Here is an 18,097-nt window from a genome sequence, read left to right as displayed (position 1 = left end):
TGTGTATATATGCAATTTAACTTTTAAAATTTCTTTCACTTATATACGTTGTGCATTGATGTATTTCTAACTAAACACATGCCTTTTTTTAGCCAAAAATAAAAAATAGAATAAAATAGTTAGATACGATGATCAAAAAATATTATTGTAGATTTTTTGTTACAACCTAATTTATATTTTGAAAACTTTAAATATTGTGTATATTTGATTTGAAAGTAGTTAGGTAGTTTGCCAAATAATCAAATTGAATTAAATAAATTAATTTTGTGTATAATCATATATTTATAAATTATTTAAAAATTAAAAGGTGTTTTAATATTATATGTCACCATTTTTACTATAATAAAAAATTAATAATCAATAAAAAATCAAAAATAGTAAAAGAAAATACTTGTGATGAGTATGTACTACGGTGTGTTTTGTTTGTGGTTTGGATTTTGAATTAAGATTTAAATAGTAAAAATTTTAAATTGAAATAATTGTTGTAATACAAATAGAAATTGATACGATATTTTGAATAAAAAAAAAAGTAATTTTTAATATAATATAAAAAATAAAAAATAAATATTTAACTTTTTTTTTTAAAAAAAATTAGTGAATAATAAAAATTATAAAAAATCCGACAAACAAAACACCCTAAGTTGACATGACTTAAATAACGACGACAATTGACTTGACTGTTTGACTATATTGGCCAATTAGCGAATTGTATATTGCCAAGTGTCCGTCTTTGATTGGGTCTAATAAAATCCCATCTCGGTAGCCAGCTTATTATCGGCCTACGCACAGCCTAGTCCGACCCGATTAACCCGGCCCTAGTATGGATCCATTTTTTAATATGGATCCAGCTCAGATAACTGACCCAATTAGAAAAGCCCATAATATTTTCAATTAATTAAAAGTAGCCCGACCCAGGTAGACCAGTCCTTATAGGCAGCCCATTCGTTACGGTCGGCTGGGCTTCAGCCCACTATTTAATTGGGCTGATCTTAATTGGGCCTATTACAAAAGTCCAAACGTTTGAAGCCCATTTTATTTGGTCCTATTTAGGCCCACTTGGACTGATCCTCAGATAAGTCGAACAGCCCATTATAATCGTGTGACGTCGTTTTGGCGGGTGTGATGTCGTTTCGTCGATTTTCTGAACTTCCCGGCGATATGCCGGCGGAGGACGGTGAATCGCTCTGTGTGCTTATCCCTGCGAGTACTAACCCTACTGTAGGTTTGGTAAGTAGTATTTCGAAGATGTCTTAGAGCTTTGGTTGAATTCGATTCGAGAGAATGGCTGCGGGAAGCTATGGTCATCGGCATGTGATGGTGCGTAGACATAATGCCCTAATACATATATATATATATATATATCTTCCGTTTGGTGCTTTTTGGGGAAGAATAAATTAGGTTGAATTACTGAAAAAGCTTCATCCAAAAAGTTTTGTAAGCTTGAAGTATGAACTACCTTTTAGTGTATCTTACCACTAGTTTTTCCGTATTCAAATTCGTGTTGAGAATCGTAAGATACTTTGAGGAGCGTATCCCGTTGGAAATCAGCGTATGCATTGTAGACACTTTGTGAAGTTAGGCTGTGGAATGCTTACATTTATCTGTGCAGTTTAGTGAGTTTTGTAAGGCCACATGAGGTGTTGTTTCAGTCCTGTGATGAAGTATTTAGTGCACGCTTCCATAATAGATTGAGACTATTAATGTGGCAGGTATATGCTTTATACCTCTATTCGCTTGCTCAAAAAGTGCAGTCAATCATAGTCTTTTTCGATGAAGGATAGAAATGCAACAGGGTAGGAACTAGGAAGCTTCCTGCAGGTTGCAAAGGAAAAGCAAGAAGAGTTATTAGAATCAAGTCAATGTGGAAATTTTAGTGGAAAGAAATAATGAAGTGGCTCCTAATTCTCCTACAATTTGGCTCTTGCAAACTCAAAGTTGTAAATTGGGTTGCAAATCAACCTGTTCTTATATAATTATATTCCTACTTCTCATAATTTCTATGGTTTATAACATAGGAAAAGGATTTGAAGCACCATGCTGCCATATCTTCTTTCTTCTGCTACCCTAACACTTTGCCTCCTCTTTTCATTTGCAGATGCTAGCTGCAGTGCAAGTGACCAAATTTCTATAGACTGTGGGTCAACTGCAACCTCAATCGAGCTTGATGGCAGAGAATGGTTAGGGGACCATGGATGCCCCAGATCTTCATTCTTATCTATCAAAGGGCAATCCGCTGTATCAGCAAGCGCCACTGGAGAGTTATGGCAGAATATTGATTCTGTCCCCTACAGGTCTGCAAGAATCTCTGTCTCCCAGTTCTCATACTATTTCCAACTCAATCCAGGTCAGAAATTCATCCGTCTTCACTTCAACCCGAGTTCATACTATGGCGACAAGAGATTCAAGGACTTGTTTACTGTTGAAGCTGGTCCGTTCATACTTCTCAGAAACTATAGTCCTTCAATGACTGCTCATGCTCTTGGCCAAGATACTTTTGCCAAGGAATTCTGTATTACCATACAGGAAAATCAACCCCTCAGTATAGTGTTTACGCCTGCAGCTGCAACTAGTCCATCGCGAGATAAGTTCTATGCTTTCATCAATGGCATAGAAATTCTCTCCGTACCTTCTGCTTATCAATGGCAGAAATCTATTGTTTATATTGACAACACTACTGGACTTGAATTGGTTCACCAGCATAGCATTCGAAGGGATTTTGATGATGTTCGAGGCATGTTTGGGATGTGGGCAACTATTCATAAAGAAAAAGAAAATGAGAAAAATATTACGTGGAATGTAACAGTGGATGTGGGGTTCAGCTACTTGGTGAGGTTTCATTTCTGTGAGCTTGGAATGAAATTAGCTGAGGCCCTAAGAAAGGACATTATACTTGGAATCAATCATGAGATTTTCATCACTGGCGCTGACATACTCGATGACAGGGAAGATAAAGGCATACCATTGTATAAGAACTATATGGTGACGGTCAAAGGGAACAAGCCAGAGGTTAACCGCAATATCTTGATATCCCTGCATTCTAAGGATGTGATAGCCTGGGGTGGAAGTGGCATACTTGAAGGATTTGAAATCTTCAAGTTGAGCAACGAAGCCAATAGTCTTGCTGGTCCAGCTTCAAATTCATGGCCTCCAACACAAGAGTCACCATCCTGGACTTTCCAAAGTTTATTCTCATTCCTGGGATACAGAAACTCAGTTGCAACTGCTGCCATTGTCCTGATTTGTCTGCTAAACATCATCACCAACAAGCTGCTACGAACTTGGGAATTTAATAGTTGTGAAGAGGAAAACAGGTTACCAATCAAGGGTAAACAACCCTTGTGTCGCTTTTCACTACGTGAGATCCTGTCTGCCACAGATTATTTCTATGAAGGATTTGTCATTGGAAAGGGAGGATTTGGTATAGTCTACAAAGGATTCATAGATGATAGGAAACAGAGTGTGGCTATCAAGCGCTTAAAAGCAGACTCCAGCCAAGGAAAGCATGAGTTTTGGACAGAAGTCGAAACTCTTTCTGTACTTCAACATGTTAATCTTGTCTCGCTGATTGGCTACTGCAATGAGCTAAGGGAAATGATTCTGGTTTATGAGTACCTGCCCTCTGGAACATTGGCTGATCATCTCTACAAATTTGGTAGGAAAAACAAAATTTGTTTTCCTCTCTCTTGGAAACAGCGGCTTAAGATCTGTATTGGAGTAGGCCGAGGACTGGACTATCTTCACACAGGTCATGGGATCATACATCGGGATATAAAGACTTCAAACATCCTGCTGGATGAAAATTTTGTTCCTAAGGTTTCAGATTTTGGTTTAGCGAAGATTGAAAGTCAAGGGGAGTTGCAAAGACAAGCAAGCATAAAAGGCACAATTGGATACTTAGATCCTGATTATTTAAAAACTTGTGCACTAACAATGAAAAGTGACACATATTCTTTCGGTGTTCTGTTATTGGAAGTATTGTGTGGGAAACCAGCTGTGGATAATGGCGCTGATGAAGATAAGAGAATTCTGACCATGTGGGCTCAAGATTACATCAGCAAGGGAGAATTTCATGAGATTATAGATCCATATCTCACCGAGGAAATTTCACATGATAGCCTGACAACATTTGTTAGGGTTGCAGAAAGATGCTTGCATGACGAACCAAAAAAAAGGCCAGCAATAGCACATGTGATAATTAACCTGGAGTTTGCACTCGAGCAGCAAGAGAATGGAAAGACTTTGTCATTGAATGGCTTAGTCTGTGTTCCCAATGCGTTTCCGTGTACTCAAAAAGCTCAGCAGGATGATGCAAATGCTTTGTTACAAAATGTTAGAGATAGTGTTGCTGATGATAAAGCTCAACAGGGCGATGCAAATTCTATGTTACCAAATGAAATAGCAAGTGTTGCTGATGATGTAGTTCAGCAGGACAACAGAGATTATTTAGAACCAGACAAGATAGCGGGTACTGCTGATGCATTGCCTTGTACTGATCAAATTCAGAAGGAAAGCCCGAAGCCTTTGCTACATAACATGATTACTAATATGTTGACTTGCAATGATAAAACCATCGTCTTATCAAGGAGCACAGAGCACAGTACATATCTTGCAAAAGAACATCTTAGCAGCAAAGTGATTAGTGCTGGGAAAAAGGATGGGAGGAAGACCATAACTAATAATCTATTACGAATGTGGCCATGGTATGCATTACGTAACACTGCTAAGCAGTCCAAGGATACAGGCAGCATCTCAAATCCAGGTATGAGCTATTTATTAATCTTTTTGGGTCCTCTGCCGCCACAAAATATTACCATTACATTCATTAGGAATCAGGAATTTCTTCAAGTTACATGTAAGAACTTCAAATTCTTTCTTAAATTACAAAATCTGTTTAATTCATTTTTAAACTGTTGGAATATAATTGCTTTGAGAAACCATGTACTTTGTTCAATTACACTATTGGTTTGGGTTTACTATATTCATGTTCTTGAATGTGTCTTTTGCAGTACCAACTTTGCATGGGATGAGTACCATGGCCTTGAAAGGCAGTGCTTCCTTTAGAAACAGAATCAATAGAGCAGATTATGATTTTAGGAATGCAAGAATACCTACCTTACATGTCTTCGCCTTTTCTGAACTGAAGACAATCACAAAACATTTTAGTAATGTTATAGGAGAAGGTGGATTTGGGACAGTTCACCGAGGATGTTTTGATAAGAAATGTGGTGGTGGTAAAGGTAACTGTGGGTCTTGTGTTGCTGTTAAGAGAATGAAGGATAATGCCTATCAAGGAATTAATGAATGGCAGGTAATTACTTTTTAAATATTTGTAAACTGGATTTTAATCTAGTTTGTTTTTGTTCAATGTTTCCAATTTTATGGTTGGGATCTAACTGCAAATATTTGAATTGAGTACAGAATGAGGTGGAGTTCCTTGGACTGTTTTCTCACCCTAATCTGGTTGAGCTGTTGGGCTACTGTCAGAAGGAAGAGGAGCGATATCTCGTGTATGAATACATGCCTAGAAGCAGCTTAGATTTGCACCTTTACAAAAGTAATGGAGGGACTTGTGTCGAGCCACTTGGATGGAATGATCGGATTAAGATATTGTTTGACGTGGCTTGTGCTCTTGCATATTTACATGAATCAGGCAACAATGTTATTCACAGAAACGTAAAGAGTGCAACCATATTGCTTGATCAGGTAACATGATACAGAGCTCGCCGCATATTTATATTTCATTGATCTGATATTCCAGTGTCTCCTTGTTGTAGTGTGTTTTACTCTTTCCTTTGACACGGTTTACTCATTTTCGGGAATCAGTCAAACCATGCTAAGCTTTCGGGTTTTGGTTTCGCAAAATGGGGTCCGGTGGATGATTTCAGCCATGTATCAACGAGGGTCATGGGGACGAATTGCTATGCTGCTCCCGACTACGTTTCAACAGGTAACCCTGCTACAACTCGTAATGTATTTTTGAACCTGAAGAAATTTAGCTTGAAAGAAGTAAATAGAGCAGCAACAGCATGAAGAAGAGAATCAGAGTAAAGGAAAACTGAAATTATATTTTAATTGATAGAAGAATGAAAAACACTGTATCAATTACACTAGCTTAGGAGAATATAAATACAAGAAGCATAACTAACTGTTCTCTCAAGCTGTTGTGTTGTTATGCCACATGTAATCACAAAAAAAAAAAAAAAAAACTTAATCTGTAACCTGTTTTTAGAATTATCTTTTGCGCCTCCATCTTCTTTTTATTCTTGGACTAGGATTCATCATCCAGCTCTTCATTCAACAGCACCAGAAGCATGTACTTGGAAAAATGGTAGGTACCTAAACACCTTACCATCCATCTACAGGAAAACTATACAAGACAAGCGATGTATATGCCTTTGGCGTAGTCATATTGGAAATGCTAACAGGATTAGCCCGCTATGGCCCGAAGGGACAACAATATCTTGTTGAGTGGATCGGGCCGCTCTTACCTATGGAGAGAAGGGTGAAGAAGTATATGGATCCAAAGCTGAATGGATCATATCCTACCAAAAGTGCATTTAAAATGGCTCAGCTGGCCGGAAGATGCGTCGAAACTGATCCGAAAAAGAGACCAGAAATGAAAGATATTGTGGAGGAACTCAAAATTGAAGTCTTAGGCCAAGCAAGCAATACATGCCTAGCACCGCATGCAAAGTGAGGTAATTGATCCATCTCATATTTTTTGGTATTCTAATTATTTATGTTCTTGATAGTATTTGTATATTTGGTAATCTGGGCATGTATGTTGTTGATATTTGTTGGTGCAATTCATACCTTGAAGAAAAGATCCCATTGTTCGAATGAGCACAAGAATTCAGATCTGCGATCTTGGAAGCCGCACAGGTATCCTCTTTCTTTAATCTAAAAGCTGAAACCTTTAATTAAAATAATGCAAGTAGTTTTAAGATGTAATCATTGTAATTGTAACCTACCTCCCCCTCCCTCTTCTTCATTTTTTTTTCTGCAAACCCTAATTCTTCACCCAAGCAAAAATGACTGCCCTAATTCAATCTTCACCTTTCCCTCACCCCCTAAAATCCACGCCCTTCAAATCCCAAACCCTTCCCCGGAAATCCTCATCCCGCATCGCCGCCGTTCCGATCACCGCAAATCTCCGCGCCGCCGTGATCGGAGGCGGTCCGGCAGGATCCTCCGCCGCGGAAGCTCTGGCCAACGGCGGCATCGACACTTACATCTTCGAACGCAGCCCCGACGCCGCCAAGCCTTGCGGCGGCGCCGTCCCTCCCTGCATGCTCGACGAGTTCTCAATCCCCTTGAGCCTCGTCGACCGGAAAGTTACCAAAATGAAGATCATCTCGCCGTCAAATCTCGCCGTCGACTTCGGAAAGACCCTCAGGTCCGGCGAGTTCATCTCCATGCTCCGCCGCGAAGTGCTCGACACTTTTCTCCGGCGGCGTGCCGAGGAGCGCGGCGCAACGCTTGTTAAAGCGTTAGTGACGAAAATCGACCTCCCGGCGACGGAAAATTCTCCTTACATTATCCACTACGTCGCCGGTAACGTATCTCAGAGACTCGCCGTCGACGTTGTCGTCGGCGCTGACGGCGCCAACGGCAAAGTCGCGAAGGCGATCGACGCCGGCGAATACACCTGCGCCATCGCCTTCCAAGAACGGATCAAACTGCCGGAACACAAAATGAAATACTACGAGAGTCTCGCCGAGATGTACGTCGGCGACGACGTCTCGCCGGATTTCTACGGCTGGGTGTTCCCGAAGTGCGACCACGTCGCCGTTGGCACCGGCACGATCCGTTCGCGCCAAAACATAAAAAGCTTCCAGTCGGCGATCCGAATCCGCGCCGGATTCAAAATCGCCGGCGGCGAAACCGTCAAGGTCGAGGCTCATCCGATCCCGGAGCACCCCCGGCGGCGGCGAGTCCGCGGCCGGGTGGCTCTGGTCGGCGACGCCGCCGGCTACGTCACGAAATGCTCCGGCGAGGGGATATATTTCGCGGCGAAGAGCGGGAGGATGTGCGGCGAGGCTATCGTGCGCGCGTCGGAGGGAGGGAAGAAGACGGTCGGCGAGGAGGATCTCCGGCGGGAGTATCTCCGGCGGTGGGACGACGAGTACTTGTGCACGTTCAAATTTCTGGACGTTCTGCAGCGTGTCTTCTACCGGAGCAACGCCGCGAAGGAGTCGCTGGTGGAGCTCTGCGGCGAGGAGTACGTGCAGAGGATGACGTTCGATAGCTATCTGTACAAGCGGCTGGCGAAGGGGAAGCCGTGGGAGGATCTGAAGATGGCGATGAAGACTGTAGGAAGCTTGATTAGGTGCAATATTCTGGGGAAGGAAATATTGGCCGCCATTGACGAATCCGCCATTGATGATCACAGAAACCTTCTTAGACTGTAGAGTGTTGACTAGAAGAATCCCTAATTCTCCCAAAATAAGAATGGGTAATTTTTATTAGAAGGGCGTGAATGGTTTCTTTTTTTTATTTTTTTCATGAAGGTTTGAATTTTTTATTTAAATAAATTTAAATATTTTATAAAAAGTATATATATATATATATTATAAATATAGGATGAAAATAGAAAAAAAAAAAAAGAAAAAAAGAAAAAGAAAAAAGAAGTAAGTTTGTAGAAACTAGAAAATACAAATCACTCATTTAAAAATGCTTTGGAGTTTTGATTGTAAATATGTCTAATTATGCAAGTGCAAATAAAATAGTGAAATGTTTTAAATAATTTTTTTGTAAATATATCTTTAATAGTAATTTTTATTTATTTGTTTTATTAAATATATTTAATATATTTCAATTTTTATTTGCATAACTGGGAGAATATAACACACAGAACCTATAGTCAATTTTTATCTGGTTGAATTTCTTAAATGGGTGAAATCAAGTAACTTTAATTCTATTATCTGTATTGGTTGATCTGTATACAAAATTAAATCAAAAAATTTTCTGTATCAAATTATCTTGTCATATTATATTAAATTTATTTTATATATAATAAATTAATATTAATATGTTATAATTGAATTTATTTTCGTATTTGATTTGTATTGATCATTATATAATTAGATCGAGATCCTTCATCCACACTTAATTATTTGGTTGTCGGATTTTAAAATCGGGTTACATTTTGCCAATTCTACATATAATCAATTATTATGCAGTTTACCTATAAAAAAAATTTATATTATTGAAATGTTCGGAGAACTAATATGAAATATTACCAAACTATAAGGGTGCAGTTGCAATTTCTCTATACTCAAATTGGGGGTATATATGTAATTTACTAGCACAAGAAGCATTGAAAGTTGTACTCTACTGTACAAGTGTCTGCGTATCTATATATAGGTCTTTCGAGTCTGAACTCTTCGAAGTGCGATCTGTTCGTGTTCGAGACTCACACATCTGCTCTGAGGTTTTCCCTCGTGTAATTGTGTTTGGATGGGGAGGTGGAATCGGAGATATTTTCCAAGAAGGAAGTGGAGGAACTACAATTACGCAGATCCTCCGCCCTCGCCGCCGGAAATATATGAGACACAGACGTATGTTTCGAGTACGTATTGGATTTCTTCCTTGCTTTTGAATTGATTTTAATTGCCATTGTTGTCCTTGATCATCTGAAATTATATAGATAGATAGATAGATAGATTTTCTGTATATCTGTGTGGAATCCATAAATCGGAATGGGGACGAAAATCCGATGACGAAATGAATGAATTGCAATCCTTTTTATCGGTTGCTTTGATATGTTAATTGCTTGTCCGTAGGTGGAAAGGAAAAAAAAAAAAAATTAAAATGTAAAATTAGAGTTTGTGTGGTTTTGGGTGAGGATGAAAGTCTGTGTTGTGTTTTCTCCGCCCAATCAATGGCTGTTGCTTTTGAATGAAATCTAAACAAAGTATAAATGTAATATAAGATGATATGTTGCAATTGTTGGATTGAGACACATCCTATTGTTGTTCAGTACAAAGCTAATGATTCCGAAACTAGGATAATTATTTTTTGTTAGAACCCTAATTTGTAGCTCATGGTGGAAGGCAATAGAAGTTTATTATTAGCTAATAACTTATAGAATATGAGTTTTGTTCCTTATGTTACATATTCTAATATCTTTTCTGTGCGAGTTTGTTTCAAAGAAGGCGAGACGAATGGGGTGCCGCCATGGGAATTAGATTACTGCCATTCCGTAAGAGTTTCATGGCGCAAGGTTTTGGCGTCGAAGAAGTCTTTTCACTGCCATCCCAATGTGCTCAGTTGGGATGATTCTGCCGGTAAAGAAGCATTACAGAACGCCAAGCAACAGTACTGGGCGACGATCAATGGCCTTTACTGCAACAACCCTTTATCCAATCCCGACACATACATAGATGAGATTGATTGGAACTCATACGTGGATCCGGAACTGATGGAAGATCTGGACCTCCAAGCATTTAACCTGGACGACGTCCAAGAATCTGACAAGTTGGAAACTATAAATGAAGAGGATGGCGATAACTCATGTGAAAGGCCTCTAATGCAACACACTGATGAACATTCGAAAAATGACGGGCAGCAAGGATGGGGTAAGTGGGAAGACTCTGCAAACACAACAAACGAGAACCCGTGGGAGCAAAGATACAGCAGCAATGCTCGGCAAAGTGGGAAAGAATCTTGGGGTAACACCTCGTGGGAAAAATGTCGAAGCCAAGCTGATGATCCCTGGAAGGGCGACGCTTGGAGAAGTGAGAACAGGTCGTCTGGTTGGCCTCAGGGGTTTTCTACTAGAGGAGAGGGGTGGGGGGGAGAGCTGCGAAATAGTAATAATAATTCAAATAATGATTCTTGGGGTTGGAATGGTGGTGGTGGGGAATATTCCGGTGGAATGAGAGGATGGAGGGACAACAGGGATAGTTATCGGGGCAGAAATGACTGCGCGATTCAATCTTCTTACGGGTGGAGGGGGAGGGCTTTGGGGGAGTATGTTGGGGATACTCAAGGATTTGAAAGAGGCGGGAGATCCTCATCTCGAGGGTATGGGTATAGGAAGAGGGAAAGTTCTATACAACACACTTCTAGATTTAAGAGCTCTAGGCACCAAGGCAGAAATAGTGGCAACTGGTTGTAAAGTGATTGGTTACATTATGCATTATTCATCGTGATTTAAGCTGCTTACAAATGCCTTTGGTTTGATTGTTTGCTTGTTTCTTGATCATTTTGATGAATATAGTGTAGTGTAGGTTAAAGGAAGTTGTGTGAGGCAGGCAGCTTTTGGTATGTGTATCTGAATACCAACGACAAGAGAGGTTTAAGTTTGTTAATTTTGCAATGCGATACATGTATTTCCTGGTAATTGTGGAAAAATGGCTCTTTCCAGCAATATTTGTTATTCTTCTACTTTGGGTTGTTCTTTGCACGGAAAGCAACTACTTCACAACATATTCTTGAATTAAATTCGTTAATATGTATTATGCAGGATAGAGTTCTTCCTTAAAAATAGACAATTCAATAATCTGAAAAATAGGACATAGCTGACATTAAGGTAAAGTGAAAGTAGTGTCTAAAATCACAAGGAAGCACCAAGAAAATGGTGGATTGAAGAAATAGTTATGCTCTACAAAAAACAAATTGGGGTGCCGGTTAGAGGTTGGTTTTCTATACACATTTTAATGTCAATGTCGAATTTATCTCTAATAAGATCTCACAAAAGTCATGGAGCTGCAGAAAAATCTCCCCAGCCCACACCCTCTCTCTCGGCTATACGATGCTATTATAATATACACCTGACCTCACGCTTGGGTAATTGATCGGGAATAGCCCGCCCTTGCTTGCTCAAATCTTCCCTATGCCTAAAGAGGAGGACACCTCTAGAATGTCCTCTTCTTCCATCCATTTATACGACAGAAAAGAAAAAAGCAGCAAATAATGCAGGTAAGGAGAATCACTCATTGACCTTAGAGGGGGGGTTACCTTCCATGTCCATGGCTGGAGGAGATAATGGCGGTACAGCAGCAGCTTCTTCTTGCAGTACAAGGTATGAAGTTGTTTCCAGAGTTTTTCTGGCTGTTGCCTGGGACTCTCGGTTTCTACCCATTTTTCTCGATTTGAGTACTGCAGATGCGCCATTCCTGGAGGAGTTGCTGCTCTCGATGGATGCTAAGAATTTGTCTTTGGATAGTGTTGCGTTGGCTGAAGAAATGATTGATTCGAATATGCCGGATTCCCTTAAAGCTTGGACGATTGTCTAGACAAACAAGGGTGAGGAAACAATTATGTATTGTGATTATCAAATGGATGTTTGTTCTTCAGAAACCGGTGATGGCTTACCATAGGAGCGTATATGCGTGCTAAAATTCCCTTCCTCAGCAATTTCAAGTTGAGGGCTCTGTCATTCCAGACGACATGCTCGTTATACCTGTTGCAGCAAAAAATAGATTGTCAACACAACCTGAAGTTGTTGCAAAAGCTATTAGATTGGAATTGGTGCGGATAGGTAAACAAATTGATTGTAATATAGGCTTCAAGATTATACCAGGACAGCATCTCCTCCTCTGTTGCAGTTGAAGCGATAATAAACGCCTGCAAATGAATAAGAAATATTTGTTCATGAATTAATTTCCTCTTAACTCCTATAAACATTAATTTCAAAACCTGAACTCCAAAGAAACATCACATCCAAACATATTTTCCTCTTAAAAAATTTCACATCCAAAACAATCAAAACACACCCTAAGGATACAATGGAAGGGAAAAATAATTTGAGAAGCATCATAAGGAACAAAACAATAATTAGAAAATGATAAACTTGATCACTCTTTGCAAATACTTGTTTCTCGGAAGTAAATAAACAACTTAATCGACACACCAGCACACTGAGCCTATCCTTTCATCTGTAAGGGAGCTCTTAAAATCTTCTAAAGATTAAAGAAAGTGATGAATGAGCACCACATTTAATATCCTATTACATGACACTACCAAATATTTCATTTTTTCCTAGCACTTGGCATATCAATGTTTAGTGAATCTCAACACATCCATATATGGGTAGCTGTATGATTAAACTGGAGCCCTCTTAAAATCATATTGAATTAGTTCATTAAAAAAACTCAAATATTAGAGTAAATATTGAGGCTTCAAATACATAGGCATAGAAAGGATAAACCTATTCAAGTAAACAATATTTATTCGATGAATGGACATTATTAGCAACAGGTGCCAGTTGTGAAAGGACAATTGACAATTTTTAGACTCTGAACTCAGCACTTTACCCCGTTGTAATATGCACTATAATAATGTAATCAGCCACAAATGCCAATATATAGCTGATTAGATGCTCAATCATTTGGTAAAACAGACATGAATATTAGGCAGATCTTTCCTAGACCTATACAGAATGAAGAAGTAGATAGGGTTTCCTTCATTAAGATCCTCTAACCATAAATAAAAACGTTTAAACATCCCTTAAAGTCCTAAAATATTCGTAAGACAGTTCTCACTGCATATCATATGGTACACATAAATAAATTATCAACCATATAGATGAATGAAATAATAAGTGAATATGCGCAAGAAAAAAGCACTCACAGATCTATCAAATTCCAACATAAAGCATCGCTTCACATCCTCCTTTGTAGGCTTACAACCACATCGATCCCTCCTAGATGTCAAATCAGAGAACTTGGCATATGTATAATGTAAGACTGCTGCCTCTTCTAATTTTATCTCACTGTCATCATTGAGCAAAATTCTACGTCAAGAACTTGCAAAGAGAATAGCTGTGTGGTTCCATAACCAAATAAGAGATGTGATAACAGAAGGATGAACACGTGGGTAGATAAATAATCAATGAATACCATCACAGTAAAAAAGTGTAAAGTAATAGTGAAGCTAAAAACAAAAACATACTTTGGAGTTTTCATGTAGTTGTGCCATCTGTGTGCTCCATTAGGGCGAAGATGATCTTGAATTCGAGCCATTGATTTCCCATTTCCATAGGTCAGGAAGTAGTTTGGATTGCCACGGGTTGATTCCTTATACATACCAAAATATGTGTCTTTTGTCAAGTGGTCATAATTTTTCTTGAACATAGAGACCTAGACAAGATAAAAATGAATCACATCAGCCAATTTCAACAAACCAAGGACTATAAAATGTCATGAAAGAGGTTGTTGGCTGACTTTCATCTGTAAAGGCAATTGTAGACAGAGGCTGAAACTGTGGAGAATATCTTGTAATTTTGGTGTAACTCTTATATGATAAAAAGAATAAAACCATATTGGAGTCCTAATTACAACTTTGGTATGATGTCTTTCCAGTACGAATTCACGTGGAACATCTCTTGTCCAAACAGATCAACAAGTGGATCATAGAAACTTAATACCATGACCAGTATATAAAAGATGCTTTTTTAATACCTCTATGAAAGGATCCTTGATGTCATCTCGTTCAACACTGCTCTCCTGAAAGGAAATATAGTTGTAAGATTAGGGAAGATAAATTCCGGACTGTGATCATTTCCCAGAAAAATAAAAAGAGAATGCTTAACCAACTATACTTATTCAACAGTAATAAAATCACAGAAAAGATGGTGATGTGGCATTGAACTACTTACATAGTTGGGGAATACGACCATGTCTACATTCCGAGGCACATCCAACAACAACTGCCTCAAAGAATACTCCCTAGCACCAGCCGGATGTATTAATTCATCAGTATCCAAATGAAGTATCCAGTCCACACCAGCATCCTGAAATCATACAACCAAATATAGAGCTTCTCTTGATTTTAAAAAATATGGTTTATGTACTAGTAATGATTCATACCCTTGCCATAACTATCGCCATCTCCATATTTAGGGATTGCTTCACAAAAAGTTCATAATTGCAAGGTTTGTAAAAGAAACTTGACAACCAAGTTTCATTCCAGATCCGGCTGAAGCATCAATTGAAAAGGTAAGTAAGAGAATTATCAAAGCAAGTACATGAGATCAAAACCCTACAAGAAAGAGACTAATGTAGAGGGTAGATCATTATCTATCTATAGGGTGAACAACGAAAATGTATCTACAGATTTATTATTTCGCTTTATTAGGTCCTAGTATCTACTTCATCTTCATTGCATTGATAAAATAAAATTAAGAAGTAATGTCACCACATACTCATAGTTGATGCACTTTACCTTTTAGCTTGTTGCTCCTCCAGCTCTTTGGTTCTGTATATTACTTTCACTCCCTGCAGAGTCAAAATGAGTACACAATTCTAACATTTGAAAAATATATTCAGACTAACATGGACTGGAAGCTAGCAAAGTAGATTTCAAAAGACGCTCATTAATATTACTATCCCTACATTCACATGGGGAATACTGCAATAGTGTAAGATAAATGCAGTGAGTGTAGGCAGAGAAACATCTAATAGAAGATGAAGAATGATCAAGCCTGCATATGTAGTGAAAATTCCCAATTTGATGCTAAGAAACAGTAGAAAAATAATCTCAGCTCCTAGTGAGACAGACCAAAAACCACCCAAGCATCTAAGACTAGGCAACAATTTATTAAGCTTCTCCTCTCATACGGTAGCATGCGTGATCAATCAAAATCATTTTTAGTTAAGCACTAAAACATTAAAGTCTTGGTGGTATTATTATATATCAGATCTATTTTAAAGTAAGGAGGCAACATTTTACATCACTACAAAAGTAAAAGAAAACAGTTAGCAATATAAAACTCACTGGAATGGATTCCAAAACTTTGGATACTGCAGGAGATGCAGCCTTCCCTTCAACAAAGAGGAAAAATGTTGAAACCCCAATAACTTTATGATAAAACATCCATGGGAGGATCTGCTCCAAGCCAGCAGATGTACTTGTTGTAATACAAATCTGCACGTAATAAGCAAAAATGATTGCACACGTCTTATTAAAAACCAAAAACGCTATAAAGAAATAACAAATGATAAACATATAAATCATGACATTTGTCAAAAAGTAGCTATTTAAATTCAAATCAATACATAAGTCTTGAATGTTAGATCCCAACATGAAATATCAATTAGTTCCACTAGGAAAAGAGCATTTTAACGTATGGGCACATACAAGTGATCAACATTGTAAAACCTGCATCCAACCTGCAATAAATCATGGATAATCACTATCAATTTGGTATTGCAAACTTCAAATATACCTCCAGCCCAAGCAATTTGTTATCTATTTATAGAAGCTCAAAGTCATGATACTGTGATGCTTAAGCCATCAGCACAAGATTAGTAAAGTAATCTTCTCAAATCTGCAAAATTTTCAGTCACGCATATCACGCCCTTTGTGCTCTTAAACTAAAGTTGAATCCAAAAGCAGTGGGTATTAAAGGAGAAACTATGAAGATTTCTACGATGAATTCCATCAACCGCCGCGTTTAAACATCTATGAGCCCTAACAATAGGAAAGCCAAACAAACAATACAATATACAATTTCGTTTTGAAATGAATGTTCGAAGATCAAAATATTAAAAGATCAACCGCATAAAACACAATTCCACACACAATACAAACGAAAATCCCTTCCGCATCGGTCCAAACGAGCTCCAGAAGCAGATCAACGCCAAAAAGTAAAAAAAAGCAGAGGAGAAGAAAAACCTTGGGTTTAAGATCGGCATCGAACTTGTACTTCCAGTCTCTGAAATAAGGAAACGCCGCCTTGTTGGAGTTTCCTACAAGCGAGGAGCAATCGGAAGAGTGCGAAGAATGGTGACCGACGGTGGCGAGAGGTGACGGATCCATGCCTGGGAACTTGTGCGATTCATCGGGAGACCAGCGCGCGATTGGATCATCGACGCCTCCGCCGCGCCACTGGAGGAGGAAAGCGAAAAGTGCGAGAGAGAGGGGCAGGACGGTGAGGAGCAGGAGAAGCTTGGCGGTGAAGGTATGGTGGTTGGAGGCGGAGGAGGGCGGTTGGGGGCGGAGGGAGGTATGCAGACCCGCCATTGGTGGAAAGGAAAGGAAAGAGACTGGTCCCCGACTGGAATCTTTGTAGTGGATTGTGCTGCTGCTGGGAATGCATATATACATTATACATACACACATATGCTAATTACGGTTCCTTTTTTTCTTTTCTTTTCTTTTCTTTTTTTTTTTTTAATTAATTATGAACCTAATTAACATTAATGTAAATTACATTAGTCTCATCAACTTTTATTTACTGCACCAAATTGATTGGATTGAAGAATTTATATATATATATATATATATAATATAAAAATTGATGTCTGATAACATAAAAAGTAAAATTTTTTATTGAATATTAATTTTTATAAAAAATAAAAAATATATATTAAAAATTGTAAAGAATAAAAAAATTCGAGCAAAAAAATAACAAAACCCCTATGTATTACCTCCTTAATAGTACTATAAAAGAGTAAAAATATATTTTTATCTTTAAATTTGTTTACTTTTTTAAGAGTGTTTGCTGTAATGATGCATAAAATGTAAGACTGTGGCCAGATGATTATTTAAAAAATAAAATAAAAAATTATTTTTAAATTTGTCTACACGATGATGATATGTCAACTGCGTTAGCGTGTTAGCAACAGTGAGCTAACATAGCTAATTCGATACCGAAAAATCATTTTAGTTAAAAAAATAATTTACTTACGATACTACTTTCATATATAATGTTCATTTAAAGTTCACATATTAGATTAAAAAAACAATAGTTTATCTTTTTTAAAAAAATATAAAGAGTAACTATTAAAAAGCAAAACGTATTAAAGTAGGCACCCAATGAGCTTGTCCATATATATAAATAAATTGTATTTGTTTATTTGCATAACACTTTAATTAATAGCATATTTATGTCATAGATAAAGTATTTTATACATGCTTTGATAAAATATAATTAAATTTTGAGGAATAAATAAAATATACATAATTTATTCTTTTATTATTTGTATTTCAAATTAATATTATTCACCATACATATTTACAGTAAAAATAAGTTATTTTATCTCGTAAAACATCATTTCAATATACTCTTACCCTCCCGTGTTAACGTATATATCTTTCTATTTTTGTCCGTCTTACATTATTATGTACATCTTTTTAGCTACTATTG

General features: G+C 37.9%; 4 protein-coding genes across 5 annotated transcripts; 3 read left to right on the top strand and 1 right to left on the bottom strand.

Annotated features, from left to right (window-relative positions):
- The first annotated feature begins 2,034 nt into the window (after window positions 1-2,034).
- Window positions 2,035-6,563, top strand: LOC127246691 (putative receptor-like protein kinase At5g39000). Its single transcript, XM_051268209.1, has 6 exons — window positions 2,035-4,759; window positions 5,007-5,308; window positions 5,419-5,703; window positions 5,824-5,947; window positions 6,273-6,328; window positions 6,426-6,563. Exons 1-6 carry the CDS (start codon window positions 2,035-2,037, stop codon window positions 6,429-6,431), a joined length of 3,498 nt encoding a protein of 1,165 aa, XP_051124166.1. The 3' UTR covers window positions 6,432-6,563.
- Window positions 6,532-8,530, top strand: LOC127246011 (uncharacterized). 2 transcript variants are annotated; one of them, XM_051267173.1, is made up of 3 exons: window positions 6,532-6,698; window positions 6,821-6,882; window positions 7,027-8,530. In XM_051267173.1, the coding sequence occupies exons 1-3, from the start codon at window positions 6,673-6,675 to the stop codon at window positions 8,409-8,411; spliced, it is 1,473 nt and encodes a 490-aa protein (XP_051123130.1). In that variant the 5' UTR covers window positions 6,532-6,672; the 3' UTR covers window positions 8,412-8,530. The 2 variants fall into 2 exon arrangements, with proteins under 2 accessions (XP_051123130.1, XP_051123138.1); XM_051267181.1 differs by having other exon boundaries at window positions 6,558-6,698; window positions 6,826-6,882.
- Window positions 8,531-9,577: 1,047 nt separating this feature from the next.
- On the top strand, window positions 9,578-11,315 carry LOC127246019 (uncharacterized). The gene has a single exon (XM_051267192.1). The coding sequence runs from the start codon at window positions 10,094-10,096 to the stop codon at window positions 11,120-11,122; it is 1,029 nt and encodes a 342-aa protein (XP_051123149.1). The 5' UTR covers window positions 9,578-10,093; the 3' UTR covers window positions 11,123-11,315.
- A 188-nt stretch (window positions 11,316-11,503) lies between these two features.
- Window positions 11,504-17,024, bottom strand: LOC127246003 (glycosyltransferase-like KOBITO 1). The gene is made up of 11 exons (XM_051267160.1): window positions 16,624-17,024; window positions 15,724-15,873; window positions 15,172-15,224; window positions 14,817-14,925; window positions 14,606-14,740; window positions 14,409-14,453; window positions 13,900-14,087; window positions 13,579-13,720; window positions 12,527-12,573; window positions 12,322-12,409; window positions 11,504-12,238 (listed from the first exon to the last, which is right to left on the bottom strand). Exons 1-11 carry the CDS (start codon window positions 16,969-16,971, stop codon window positions 11,936-11,938), a joined length of 1,608 nt encoding a protein of 535 aa, XP_051123117.1. The 5' UTR covers window positions 16,972-17,024; the 3' UTR covers window positions 11,504-11,935.
- Between the last annotated feature and the right edge of the window lie 1,073 nt (window positions 17,025-18,097).

This window comes from Andrographis paniculata, unplaced genomic scaffold (genome assembly GCF_009805555.1).
Source record: "Andrographis paniculata isolate CXL003 unplaced genomic scaffold, ASM980555v1 Contig10END, whole genome shotgun sequence".
NCBI classification, from domain to species: Eukaryota; Viridiplantae; Streptophyta; class Magnoliopsida; order Lamiales; family Acanthaceae; genus Andrographis; species Andrographis paniculata.
The sequence above is the reverse complement of the archived record's forward strand: the minus strand, read 5'-3'. Positions and strand labels throughout refer to the sequence as shown.